This window comes from Bufo gargarizans, chromosome 1 (assembly GCF_014858855.1).
Source record: "Bufo gargarizans isolate SCDJY-AF-19 chromosome 1, ASM1485885v1, whole genome shotgun sequence".
NCBI lineage: Eukaryota > Metazoa > Chordata > Amphibia > Anura > Bufonidae > Bufo > Bufo gargarizans.
The window spans coordinates 150,297,809-150,310,683 of record NC_058080.1 but is presented as its reverse complement, the minus strand read 5'-3'; the positions used below and the strand labels follow the sequence as shown (position 1 = coordinate 150,310,683).

Sequence of the window (12,875 nt, the reverse complement as noted above, 5' to 3'; positions counted from 1 at the left end):
TCATTTATCTGGCATTTTCTGCACAGATCACCCTGCCATGTCCATATTCTGTGGTCTCCTCCTCACAGTGGTTAGTGACTTTCTGTATCCACGTTGTCTACATAAGGAAAGAGTTTTATCACAGTCGCATTTCAGACACTTTGGGTCATTTATGAACTCATGTACACCAGTTTTCTGGTGTATATCTGTTGCAGATTGCGGTGCAAAGGTTATTTGCGCCGCAATCCGCAACTTTTCCCCGCTCATGCCAGATCTAAAAAAAGGGGAGGGGGGGGAGGCGTGGTGCAGGTGGGAAAGGGCCACCAGGGCGTTTCATTTATCATTTTCTACACCTGTTTTAGGAGTAGAAAATGTTCTATGCCAGCACGGAAACTGGTGTACGTTTAGACCAGCAGTGGATACGATGAAGTTATATAGAGGCCGGCGCCTCTACATAACTTTGGCAGATCCACCACCAGCGCAGGGGTTATTAAGACCGGTTTCTAAAACGTCGGTCTTAAGAAATGACCCCCTTTATCTTTTGTATAAAACTAAACTGTAGAGGAAGCACATGTAAGGCTACTTTCACACTCGCGTTTTGTGCAGATCCGTACCGATAACGCAAACGCTTGTATCCGTTCAGAACGGATCCGTTTGCAAAAACAGTCTAAGTCAAAATGGATCCGTCTTGACTTACATTGAAAGTCAATGGGGGATGGATCCGTTTTCAATTGCACCTTATTGTGTTAGTGAAAAACTGATCCGTCCCCATCGACTTACATTGTAAGTAATGACGGATCCGTTTGGCTCCGCATAGTCAGGCGGACACCAAAACGCTGCAAGCTGCGTTTTAGTGACTGACTAAAAAAAGCAATGGAGATCAAACGCAGCCGAAGTGATGCATTCTGAACGGATCCTTAAAGGGACACTGACAGCCCCAATTAGCATATTTAGGTATATATACACGTGAGTACAGGTCTTATAAAGTCTATTAACATGATCTAAGTATCCCCCCTGTCCACCTTATAAGTACCAAAATATAAAGTTATATAACCTGCTTGTCCGGTCACCAATCTGCCCAAGGGGCGGCGTTTTATCACAAAATGCGCCCAGCCAGCCGCTCCTAACTGCCGTTCTGAAGCCCCGCCCAGCTCATCAATATTCACTTAGCTGGGTGGCGGCTACAACTCTCCCGACTCAAGTGCCCGGCGCATGCGCATAAAGCAGAGGCTGCAGCACTTGAGTCACGTATATATACCTAAATATGCTAATTGGGGCTGTCAGTGTCCCTTTAACCATTCAGAATGCATTGGGGCTGAACTGATCCGATTTGGGCCGCTTGTGAGAGCCCTGAAACATTTCTCACAAGCGGACCCACAAACGCCAGTGTGAAAGCAGCCTTAGGCCTCATGCACACGACAGTTGTTTTTTTGCGTCCGCAAAAAAAAACGGATGCGGCATCTGATTTTTTTGAGAGGATTCTTTTTTTTTCCTCACAGATCCCTTGTAATAAATGCCTTTGGCTGAAGGGAAACACGGACAACGGACGCGGAACACAAACGGATGAACTATCAGCATTTTTTTGATGACCCATTGAAATGAATGGGTCCCCATCCTGTGCGCAAAAGAAACGGAACGGAGGCCGAGAAAAACAACTGTCGTGTGCATGAGGCCTAACACAAAGCTAAAGTGACTACACTGACATGGGCTGGCATTCAGTCCTTTAGTTAATGATTCATATTGTATATCATGCCGTGTTGGAACTACTTTACCTTTTGGGCCACACCGAAGACCTGTTTACAATGGCCTAAGATTTGGTCAATTATCGGGAACAATACTTTCCTGATAATAAGGTTCTGCCAATCACCCAACAAATGAGCATAAACTCATTTTTCAGGTGATCGCATCTTTCCTGCAGCCACTAAAATCGGCATTTGTCAGCAGGTCATTGTCTTGTGTAAAAAGGGGATATGATGGGGGATGGTCATGATAACGAACATTGATCCCCCTTTCATTTTGCATCATGCCATGTGAAAGGCATTTTAAACCGTATATCGTCAATCAGAGACTGTTGTTGGCCCAGCATCGGCTCATAGTCAATGGGCATGGTCATCAGAAGGGAAGCTGTGCAGTCATGAGGACTGTAAATAATAATGACAGGAAGTGGCAAAATGGTGCCCGGTTACTGCATAACCGGGGAGGACAGGCTCTAAGGCAGGTAGATGAAGGCTCAGACGAGAAAACAAATGCAGGTATGTGACCAGGCCCAAATTTCAGTGTCCATGTGGACTTCTGCTTTAAAGAGGCCTTATAGTGTCTGGACCGATGAGCAAGTGATACCGCATTGGGGGAGAATGATCAAAAGTGGTGCAAATGGAAGCCAATTAGATTGTTACTTCCACTTTTAGAAGGTTCTCTAAACAAGGAGGACTGGGATCTGGTGACCGAAGACCACTTGTCACAAGTTTTGATACATCTCCTCATTATGTGTCTATGCGGTATTTTGTTTTATTGCCTTGGATTGTATGTCTTTGTGTTTTATCGTCTATGCATATTTTGGCATCGTTATTGGTGGACATGGCGGAGTCATTCTGCTTTTCTTTTTTTTTTGTCATACCAAGACTTTATAACTCATGTCTTATTTATCTAACTGCAACCCTAGTAACATGCCTATATATCTTACCATATCTACGGGTTCACTACTCTGTGTGCACACATGGGGGCGCTCACAGCTTTCATAGTCTTTCAACCTGCCCTATTGACTACGTAATATCCAGGAGTCATAAAACTAGACAAAAAGCAGAGCGGTTGCCCTTTCCAACAATACAATTTGGAATATAAAATGAGTGACCTATTAAGACAGCTGCTCTTTTCTGCGCTAGTTTTTCTACATGAATAGTTATTATTATCCCTATACAGCCTGTAACATACAGCGCAGCATGTCATGGGTGTGACACGTATAGATGTGCCTGAATCCGTGTTTAACTTAATATAAATATGTAAAAAATTTATTCAAATAAAAACATGCTTTTGTGAACTTCACAAATAAAAGTTATAACCAGTGCAAAATCCTAACTATGCAGTGAAACAATCTCATGGTGCTACGTTGTCTGAATGTGGTCATGCCTACCACAAACTCTAAATGGCATTTTATCTAAACGTATCTCTGTTGCGGAAGTTCCGGAATAACTCTCTGAAATGTTTCCTTGTGACAGAGGTCACACACGTGTAGTAGTCCTTCAGGCCATGCTTCGGCTTATCCTGGTGATAAAACACGCACATTAGTATAGAAAACATATACCATAAAAATGCCACAAGCTACTGTATTGCCATCTACTTAGATGGAGCTAATATCTGCAGCACAGGTTGTGCCATCAGCACTGTGTACATACATATGCTCTATTAGGGTAGATGAGTATCACAGGGAAGGGGGTCCTCAATCTGGATCCTTCTCTATTAGCTAGAGTGGAGAGAGGCTCTAGGGCTGGCCATACATATGAGCTATCCGTTCCAAGCGTCTCCATACACGTGTTCCTGACTGGAGTGTGCATGTGTACAGGTTTATCAGCCCATGAACACAAAAATGAACCAGACAAGTTGAAATCCAACAGCCTGATCCCTGTTTCTGGTGACACCTGCTGTAGGCTGAGAGCTGGGAGGCCCCCACCAAAATCGTCAGGTTCGGCCAATATATATCTAATGTGTTTTGCCAGCTTAAAGGGAACCTAGCACCATGAGAGTGTAATGTAATCTTGGGGCAGCCTGTTATAGAGCAGGAGGAGCTGAGCAGAGTTATATATAGCTTTATAATAAATGATTCTATAAATGTTTTAATTTATTCATTTAAATTCCAGTCCATCCTGGACTTTGACATCAAGGAGGCGGTCCTGTCAGTGATTGGCAACTATCTCTGTATACACAGTCATAGAGGGAAGGCTGTCAATCACTGACAGGACCGCCTCCTGGACTTCAAAGCCTAGAATGTGCAACAATTGAAATGAATAAATTACACATTTTGATGAATAATTTCCCACAAATCTATATATCAAGCTGCTCTGCTCTTCCTGCTCTATACCATGCTGCTGGCAGATTATACAGCATTTTCATGGTGACAGGTTCCCTTTAACTACTGTGTTGTACTCATATATTACATGACACCCCCTTTCCATATGATATCAGCTGATTACTGGAAGTGTTTAAGAAAGAGGGTCATCTTTTTGCAGCTTCTATCCCTTTCCTTGGTACACCCTTGGCCTTGCACATTTAGTCCCAGTCTACCTCCCTCCTTTGGGATCCATCATTATCTCTGAGCCAATAGTCTGGTTTATCTGTTGCTTTTTGTAATTTATTACCGTAAATATTTCAAATAAAGAAAAACTATGTATAAACATAAAGAGGGCTGACAAGCAGTGGCATATACAGGCCATACAGAAAGAGAAGTGACCTGTGCTCTCTGCTTTCCCTGCACAAGCGCAATGCTCACAGTGTCCTCATTGGACTCAGAGATATTTTGTCCTAAGACCAGATTAATAAAAAAAAAAGCATTTTCAAAATGAGTTCTTTTTTAGGATGCCAAAAGCGGAGCCCTCTGTAATTTCACTTGGCCAGACTCGTGATCACATGTAGAAAGCTTCCACTCACGGCAGACATTTTCCTGCAATTGTACTGGACAATAAACAACCCGACAGTCCAGGAATTCTATTCTGCATACTGATCGCATCTGACTGCAAAGAATGAAAGAAAGACTAGCAGATAGCATGCAAAGTGCACTGAAGGGATAGCCATGACGTACTTATCTGTTGTGGAGCTGCTTCTTCAGACAGGCTTTGAAAGTGGTGTATTTCTGGACAGTTTTGTAGCCCTGTGAAGCAGAAGACAGACGTGTGCAGATCATAGAGGGTGCAAAGCCACTGAAAAGGTGACGCTGGTTAGATTCAAGGTGAAAGCGCTGCTCACTACAACCAGGGTGACACACTACAAGGAGTGCACAAAGGTGGTGGTGTCCACGGCTACTGCTTCATGTGTATTCTATCAAGTGTCACAGATGGACAGTATATAGAGGGGCATTTAAGAGATATATATGAACAATAGATAGATAGATATTAGAGAGATAGATAGTAATTAGAGAGATAGATAGTAATTAGATAGATAGTAATTAGAGAGAGATATAAGGAGAGATAGTCGTTGATAAATATCAGCATGACTAGCATTTTTTCTTCATTTTCTGTTTTCCCCGTTTTGGAGGGCAGGGTTCATCCTGAATTTTATGATGGGGCCCTATGGTTTCTATGTACACCTCTGTCCTTACTGGAAAAAGTATACAACAGCAATGTTCTAATACGGCTCACGAGATTTCCCATTTTCTAGATCTTGGCCTTGAACCTTCATGATACTATATTTTACCCAGAGTGACATCATTGGTTTCTCCTCTCAGTTATTGCATCATATGAGAAGTTTCCCACCTCATAAAGACTGGGAATATGACCCTGGCAGGAAACAATAGGATTTGATCATGGAATATTGGTCTTGACCCTGTCATTGGGTAATATATTGTCTACAGAAATCTTTATTGGGTAACCAGAGAAATTACAGGCTATAGTGGTGAGTATATTTTTCCATGTCACTATCCGTATTTTAAAAAAATGTACATAATCCTGCAAATTTTACACTGGTCACTAGACCTTATATTAGGTCATGATTTCCTTTTCTGTACTGGTAACTTTTGAGTAGCTTTAGTAACTGTTTTATCATTATCACCACAGACAGAATTACAATGACAGGTAACACCTCTATATAGATAACAAAGAATCCACCATCCACAATTGGCGATATCACATCTTATCTGCTCCGTCCTGACCAATGCACTGGTCACTGAGCATGCCTAGAAAACTCTCCAATAGAAGTCAATGATTCCCTTCCTGTTCATTGCGTCTATGGCTCATGTAGCTGCTCTCAAGTGGCAGGGTAGGATTGGGAACTTAAAGTGGCCACAGATACCACAATACTGCCTAAATTAATCAATGCTGAGAGCATCAGATCTTTTTGTTTGTACTTGGCTTTTGGCCAAGAGGAGGGTTTAGGTGGCCCTCTGGGCATCAGCCCACCGGGAAATTTCCCTGTAGGGTCTATGGCCAGTCTGCCTCTGCCTAGTGACCAGTGTGAAAATTGCTGGATCATATACATTTTTCAAATATAGACAGTGACATGGAAAAATCAAAAAAAAAAAAAAAAAAATAAACTGTTTAACATAAAAATGTGATTTAAACAATAGATCAATTTCTGATGACACATTCCCTTTAGGCACTCAGGTGCAATGACCCTAGCGTGGCCAGCAGGTGGCAGCATAATGCAACTAAGAACTGAAAGCTCTAGTCAGCAGTGAATGTACTGAGAAGGTAAAACGTCTTTATTTCCTACTATTTTTGAGGAAACACAGCAATAGCCAATAGAAGTGCAGAACCTTATCTGTCTATGTATTCAATCTATCAATCTAGGATAGCTATTACTGCCTTTCCATAATATCCACATATTTCTATATATACAGTACATCTCACATTATATACTTAGTATTAAAAAAGCTACTTGATGACTTTATTGTGATGTTGGTAGCAGTGACTTGAGAGCAGAATGTAAACCTTAGCTTCTTACCCTAAACCCTCGATGGAGCCGGTCTTTCATAATACCAATAAATTCTTTATAACTTAATTGATCGTCTCTGTCAACATCAAAGATTTTGAACACAGTGTTCACTAAATGTGGAGACAACTTCAGGCCTGTAGCTACATATACGGCACGCTTGAACTCATCTGTGGAGAAACAAGACATCAAACGAGTCAAACCAATCATTATGATAAGAGGAAAATCTCCCATCTTGTTTTGTCATTCACCGTTCTTCAACTTGAGTTGGTCATGGAGAAGCAATTTAATGTCTTACCTTGGAGCAAACCCAGGCTCCTGTACAAGGTGCAGAGCTGATGGTGCCCATACTGACTTCTCACTAATAGCAGGTATCTAGATGTGACCTCACTCTTTTTTTTAATTTTTTTTTACCTTTTTGGGAACTTCCTAAGTTGAAAACAAAATACTGGAACCATGCTTGGTTTCCTACCCAAAGTCACGAGCTGCGCCTGTCTGCTTCATTCATTTGGACTGTGTTGACATCTTATTACTGGCATCACCTCAGTTTCAGACTAGGACCTGCCCCATAATACCACAGGAGGCAGCTCTGACATCATAGCCAAGGTGACTGCCCAAATGGCAGCAGAACAGTTATGGAGGGCGCAGGTCATTATTTATTTTTCATTTTCTGACTCAGTGGGTACAGTGCTATAGTAATGAGCGCCCTCCATTAGAAGACGGACAGAGCTGCGTAGTTCAGAACAGCTGATTGGCAGGGGTGCAGAGTGTTGGACCCTGCCGCTCTGTTAGTAATAAGGATAGGCCATCATTTATTAAAGGCAGGCCCTTTAAAGGCCATCTGTCAGCAGATTTGTACCTATGACTCTGGCTGACCTGTTACACGTGCGCTTGGCAGCTGAAGACACCTGTGTTTGTCCCATGTTCATATGTGCCCTCATTGCTGAGAAATATAAAGTTTATTATATGCAAATGAGCCTCTAGGAGCAACGGGGGCGTTGTCATTACTCCTAGAGGCTCAGCTCTCTCTGCACTTTATTGACTTTAGGAGAAGTCAGGGCCAGACGTGATGACGTTTTCACTGCCTGTCATTCAAAGTGCAGAGGACGCGGCTCCATAGTTATGATTCTTGACAAATGAATGTAACAATGACACTTTAATCATTAGGGATCAATTTAAATGATATAACGTGACTGATACATGTTCCTCCTGATTCCAAAGACTAGGATAAAAAGCCACTACACCCATGATCTACTATGGCACATAGCATTTGGAAAGAGTATCAAATGTAAGACAACATTTTAGCATGAAGGACAAGCCATGAGAGTGCTTCTCATGGACTCACAGAGCAGATCTAGGGCTTTGTAAAAGTGGCCATAATCTCATGTCCGAGACATACTTACTTATAAAGCGTAACGGTGATAAAATGGACACCAAGGCTATGTCCGCTCCCACTTGTGGTACACCTCTGCCAATTCTGTAACGTCTTCTATTTCGGTGATGTCATCGGCGCAGGCGCACTGAGGGAGTTCTGAGGAGACGAGCCTCCTCATCTCAGAGCGCCTGCACCGAATCAACACAGGCGCGCGATTTTTGAAATGCCGACAGGGCTGGCCGGAGGAGGAGATCCCGGCTGGCCCTGTCAATCAACACGACGAGGGGGCGGATTTCTGCAGCAGCTACCAGCAACTAGCCGCCCTACTTGCTGGTAGAGACCGAATTTACATATTATAAAACTTTGTTTTTTGCAGAAACTGCTGGATCAAAGTAAGTAACACAATTATATTGTCATATATCGCAATATAACTTTTTTCACTAGCCCAAAAAAAAAAAATCACTTTAGTGGGGTGACAGAAGCCCTTTAAATATGCCACAAAATTGTGACTGATAAGACACCCGCTTACAATGCCCCTTTAAGAAGGTGTTTCTCAACTGCCTGGGAGAATTTATCCCTCTGCTCCCGTTCTTTTTTCCAACTGGTGTCTGTTCTGTTCATCGAAAAAAAAATAATAAAAAAACACACAAAATGGCAGACCCATTACAAGTAAATGAGTTGAGCCATAGCTTCTGCCTTTATGGTAGAAAACAGAGATTTCTATTGATTCTAACATCTAAGAGTGCATTCACATCACTGTTAAGCTTTCCGTTCTTCTGATCCGTCAGAAGAAGAAGAGAGAAAAAAAAAACAGGATCCTGTAAAAAACGCATCCTGTTGCATCAGTTCTGCATAGGATCAGTTTTTTTACAAGATCCAGTAAAAAAACGGATCCTGTTGCATCAGTTGTCATCCGTTTGAGCCATTTCCGTCTGAGACCGTTTTTTTTAGACGAAAACAAAAGTACTGAATGCAGGACTCCCCCCCCCTCCCGTCTAAAAAACAGATCTCAGACGGAAATGGCTCAAACAGATGATAACTGATGCAACAGGATCCGTTTTTTTTACAGGATCCTGTTTGTTTGTTTTTCTCTCTTCTTCTGACGGATCTGAAGAACGAAAAGCTAAATGGTGATGTAAATGCACCCTAACTGAGAAAGCCAGTCAAATAACCAGGGAAATGTCTTCAAGGAAAAAATAAATAAGAAAGTCCAGTTGCTTCTTATTACTACGGATATACCATGACCTGGATGAATGAGAACACAGACAGAGATTTGCATTTTAATTTTTTGTATATGGAACCCTAACTGCACAGAAGGGCTCAGCAAGGACAACGTGGTAAATCTATCATGAGATCAAGTCCGTGCCTGAGTCTGTGGTATTATGCACCACATTTGTCAAATGTTGTAAGTTGTTGCTATACCTTTAAATATAGAACTAAGATTTTTTTAAAGTTGCAACTGAAAAATCTGGTGAACTCCTAAACAAACAGCTAACCATGGTTACTTTTTTAAAAAAGGAGTGAGCAGTGTAAGATAAAAAAAATAAAAAATAAAATTGCAACCATGTTATAAGGGAAAATAAATAAAGATTGGGTCCGCATCCCGATCTTCTCCTAGCAATCATGCATGAAAATCGCATCTGCACTTGCTTGCGGATGCTTGCGATTTTCACGCAGCCCCATTCACTTCTATGGGGCCTGTGTTGCGTGAAAAACGCACAATATAGAGCTTGCTGCGATTTTCACGTAACGCACAAGTGATGCGTGAAAATCACCGCTCATGTACACAGCCCCATTGAGGTGAATGGGTCCGGATTCAGTGCGGGTGGAATGCATTCATCACACGCATTGCACCCGCGCGGAATTCTCGCCCGTGTGAAAGGGGCCTAACTTGTTTTCCCTGGGTCAGTTCTAGGCAAAGAGAGAGCCAAGCTGCGAGACTATAAACAGCACCATAGATCTAGGCTTCCTGGAGAATTGTGGATTATCCCCATTATAGACATGCATGCACAGTATGGGAATAACTCATTTATGGTGGTGAAATCCACATTTTTGACAAGCAAACTATCTAGCGAGATAAACTAAAATAAAATTTAACAGGTCTTGGTGCTAAGGCGACTTACCTTGTCCAATAGATCGACTGGCAAAGTTGTACATTTGCATTGCAATGGCAAAATCTTCCAAGTTGTTTAAAAACTGGAAGAAAGACCTAAAGTCATCAAACGAGATTCCCTGAGAAGCAGAGCAGAAAAGCAGCGTTAGTTCCTCTACGATTTTATCTAGATAAGCAGATGAAAGTATCAGCAGGCGATGAATAAAAGTCATTTAGAAGGTTATAATATGGAACCTGATACTTCCTGTACCAGTCTGAACTTTCCCAACTGAGTGCTGCAGCCAGCACAAAGAGCTTAATGCATCAGAGACATTGTAATGTGTGGCATCCGAGAAGGATAGTACCTCTGGAGATGTCAGCCACATTCATGTAATGTAATTATTAAAGGAAATACTTTCTGCAGATGACAGGCTGCACAGTGAACCTTCAGATAAGGCAGTCATTTTGCCTGCCTTCCCTACAGGTCCCTGTTCTAGTCCAGGCTTATATTATGATGACTGTCACTAAAAGTTGAAAACAAAATGCTCAATTATATATCAATTACAGAGGATCAGTCAGCTCTTCTGACGGGTCTGTTTTAATTAAAGGGTCTGGCCCATCTGGGACACTGATGGCATATCGCTATTATATGCTCTCAATGTCAGATAGGTGCAGGTTCCAGAATGGGACCCTTGAAGTTAACAGGGAGCAGCCACACATGCATGGCCACCCTCATTCACTGCTATGAGAGTTCGGAAAATAGCCAAGCGCTGGCTCAGCTCAGGGAATTATTTGCTAAATTAGTAATTACAGACATGTCAGGAAAGATGACAGGTCTCCCATAAGCATCTATGCCGTATTATGGCATATGGAAGTCATAGAGCAGGTCTTCTACTCGAGACTCGTTCCCCCAATAAGCCTGAACACCATTCAGTAAGCACAGATCCTGTTCTTGCAGACTCAGGCCTTCCATGCATTACACGGATGGTCATCCATTTAAAGGTCCACAATGTGAGGGGACGGATCCAGGATTAGAAGATAACACACAGTTAAATGTCCCTGAGGGATTGTGACTGTGACCCAAAAATGGTTAAGGAGATTCTTTGTACTGTTGAAGAGTATGATGGGAAAAGTGGTAACACAGATTGGGGTGGTTCAAACAGATGTGGGTTTCATTAGGGATGATCCTATAAAGATGCGAGAACATATGCAAGAAATGGAGAGTAGAACATCGGACGGGTGGATTATGTGATATATTTATAGAGCTGGCCGTCACGAACGCAGCAATACCAAATATGTCTATTTTATTTATTTTTTTCTATTTAAATTTTTTTTTACTTAATTGGGGAATTTTTTTTTTACACGTGAAACCCTTTTTTTTTTTTTATAAAACACTATTTTAGACTTTGTGTCCCCCATAAGGTCATAAAAAATTTTCACTATTGATTTTTTTGAAAAAAGTGCTGTACAGCATCAGTGGAGGGCTGATCGAGGTCTATGGAAGACCCGACAACTCCTGCACTCTCCCGGCGGTCACATGACCACCGGGCTGGGACAGGAAGCGTATACAGCAATCTAGAAGGCAGGGAAACCTAGGAACTGTCCCTGCCGCCCAGAGGATGTTTATATCCTATGGGCAGTCAGGAAGAGGTTAATGTACGTGGGTTAAGAGAAAGGTTGAAAAGGGTTGCTATTTTTGATTGGGTGGGGAGATACTTGCCGGCTGTCATTTGCCTTCAGGAAACACATTTGGATAAAGAACTTATAAATTGCATAGAATAAAGATGGATAGAAGCACGATATCACTCTATATATACGTCATATTCGAGAGGGGGTCTCTATTTTGGTGCATAATAAAATCAACTCTGAATATTTTGCAATCAAGGAGGACACCTGTGACAGGGATCTCTATTTACATTGCAAGGTTAATGATGTATTTATGGTAATTGCTAATATATATATTTCCCCGCCATATAAACCAGATGTACTGTATGAATTGCAGAATAATATAATGGATAGACCTGACTGTATAATTGTTGCGGTAGAGATAGACTGCCCAATAGCAAGAACCCGTCGCATAATACTAATCTGGCTAAGTTGATATCTGAGCTTGATTGGGTTGATGTCTGGCGATTATATAATCCGGAAGATAAGGTTTACTCTTTCTATTGAAAGACACATCAAACCTGGTCAAGAATAGATATGATTTTTGGTAATAGAAAATTGCTGGAACAAACTATAACAAAGTAAAAATATGTCCCAATGCCTATGTCAGATCACTGCGCATTCAACTAGAAGAACTAATAAGAGCTTTAAAATCCACCAAAGAAAAAAAGGTGTCGGGAGGAGATGGGCTACCCTTTGAAGTGTACAAAGAATTTTGTCAAATGCTCCTTCCAGAATTAATGGAGACCCTGATGGAGGCGAAGAGGTCGGAAAAACTGCAGACTCAATGGAAGAAGCTACTATTATATTGATCCCCAATCCTGAATTTTTTTTTCTATAACCAGAGTTATATAGACCTATTTCTCTTCTGAATACTGATACCAAATTATTATCTAGGGTATTGGCAGATAGGTTATCAAAAGTGATAAAAACAATAATAAGTGAAGATCAAACAGTATTTATCCAGGGGCGACTAATATACTCGAATATTAGAAGAGTATTTATGAATATAGAAAAAAAACTAAGAAAAAAATAGTAAAAAAGGGATACTGTTATTAGAAGTGATCAAAGCATTCAATTGTATAGAGTGGGAATATCTGTGGGAGGTCTTTAAATCTTTTGGTTTTG

The 12,875-nt window shown here is 41.5% G+C and overlaps 1 protein-coding gene across 4 annotated transcripts in view; it reads right to left on the bottom strand.

Moving 5' to 3' along the window:
* Positions 1-2,959: 2,959 nt before the first annotated feature.
* The window catches only part of MICU3 (mitochondrial calcium uptake family member 3), a 178,467-nt gene continuing 168,551 nt past the window's right edge, over positions 2,960-12,875 (bottom strand). For 3 of the 4 annotated variants that reach the window (XM_044299530.1, XM_044299537.1, XM_044299550.1), the window contains 3 exons: positions 10,114-10,222; positions 6,628-6,785; positions 2,960-3,240 (listed from right to left, as the gene is read on the bottom strand). In XM_044299530.1, the coding sequence (XP_044155465.1) occupies positions 3,130-3,240; positions 6,628-6,785; positions 10,114-10,222 (378 nt within the window). In that variant the 3' untranslated portion in view covers positions 2,960-3,129. Of the gene's footprint in view, positions 3,241-4,771; positions 4,841-6,627; positions 6,786-10,113; positions 10,223-12,875 lie in introns of all 4 variants that reach the window. The other variant, XM_044299542.1, reaches the window with a different exon arrangement.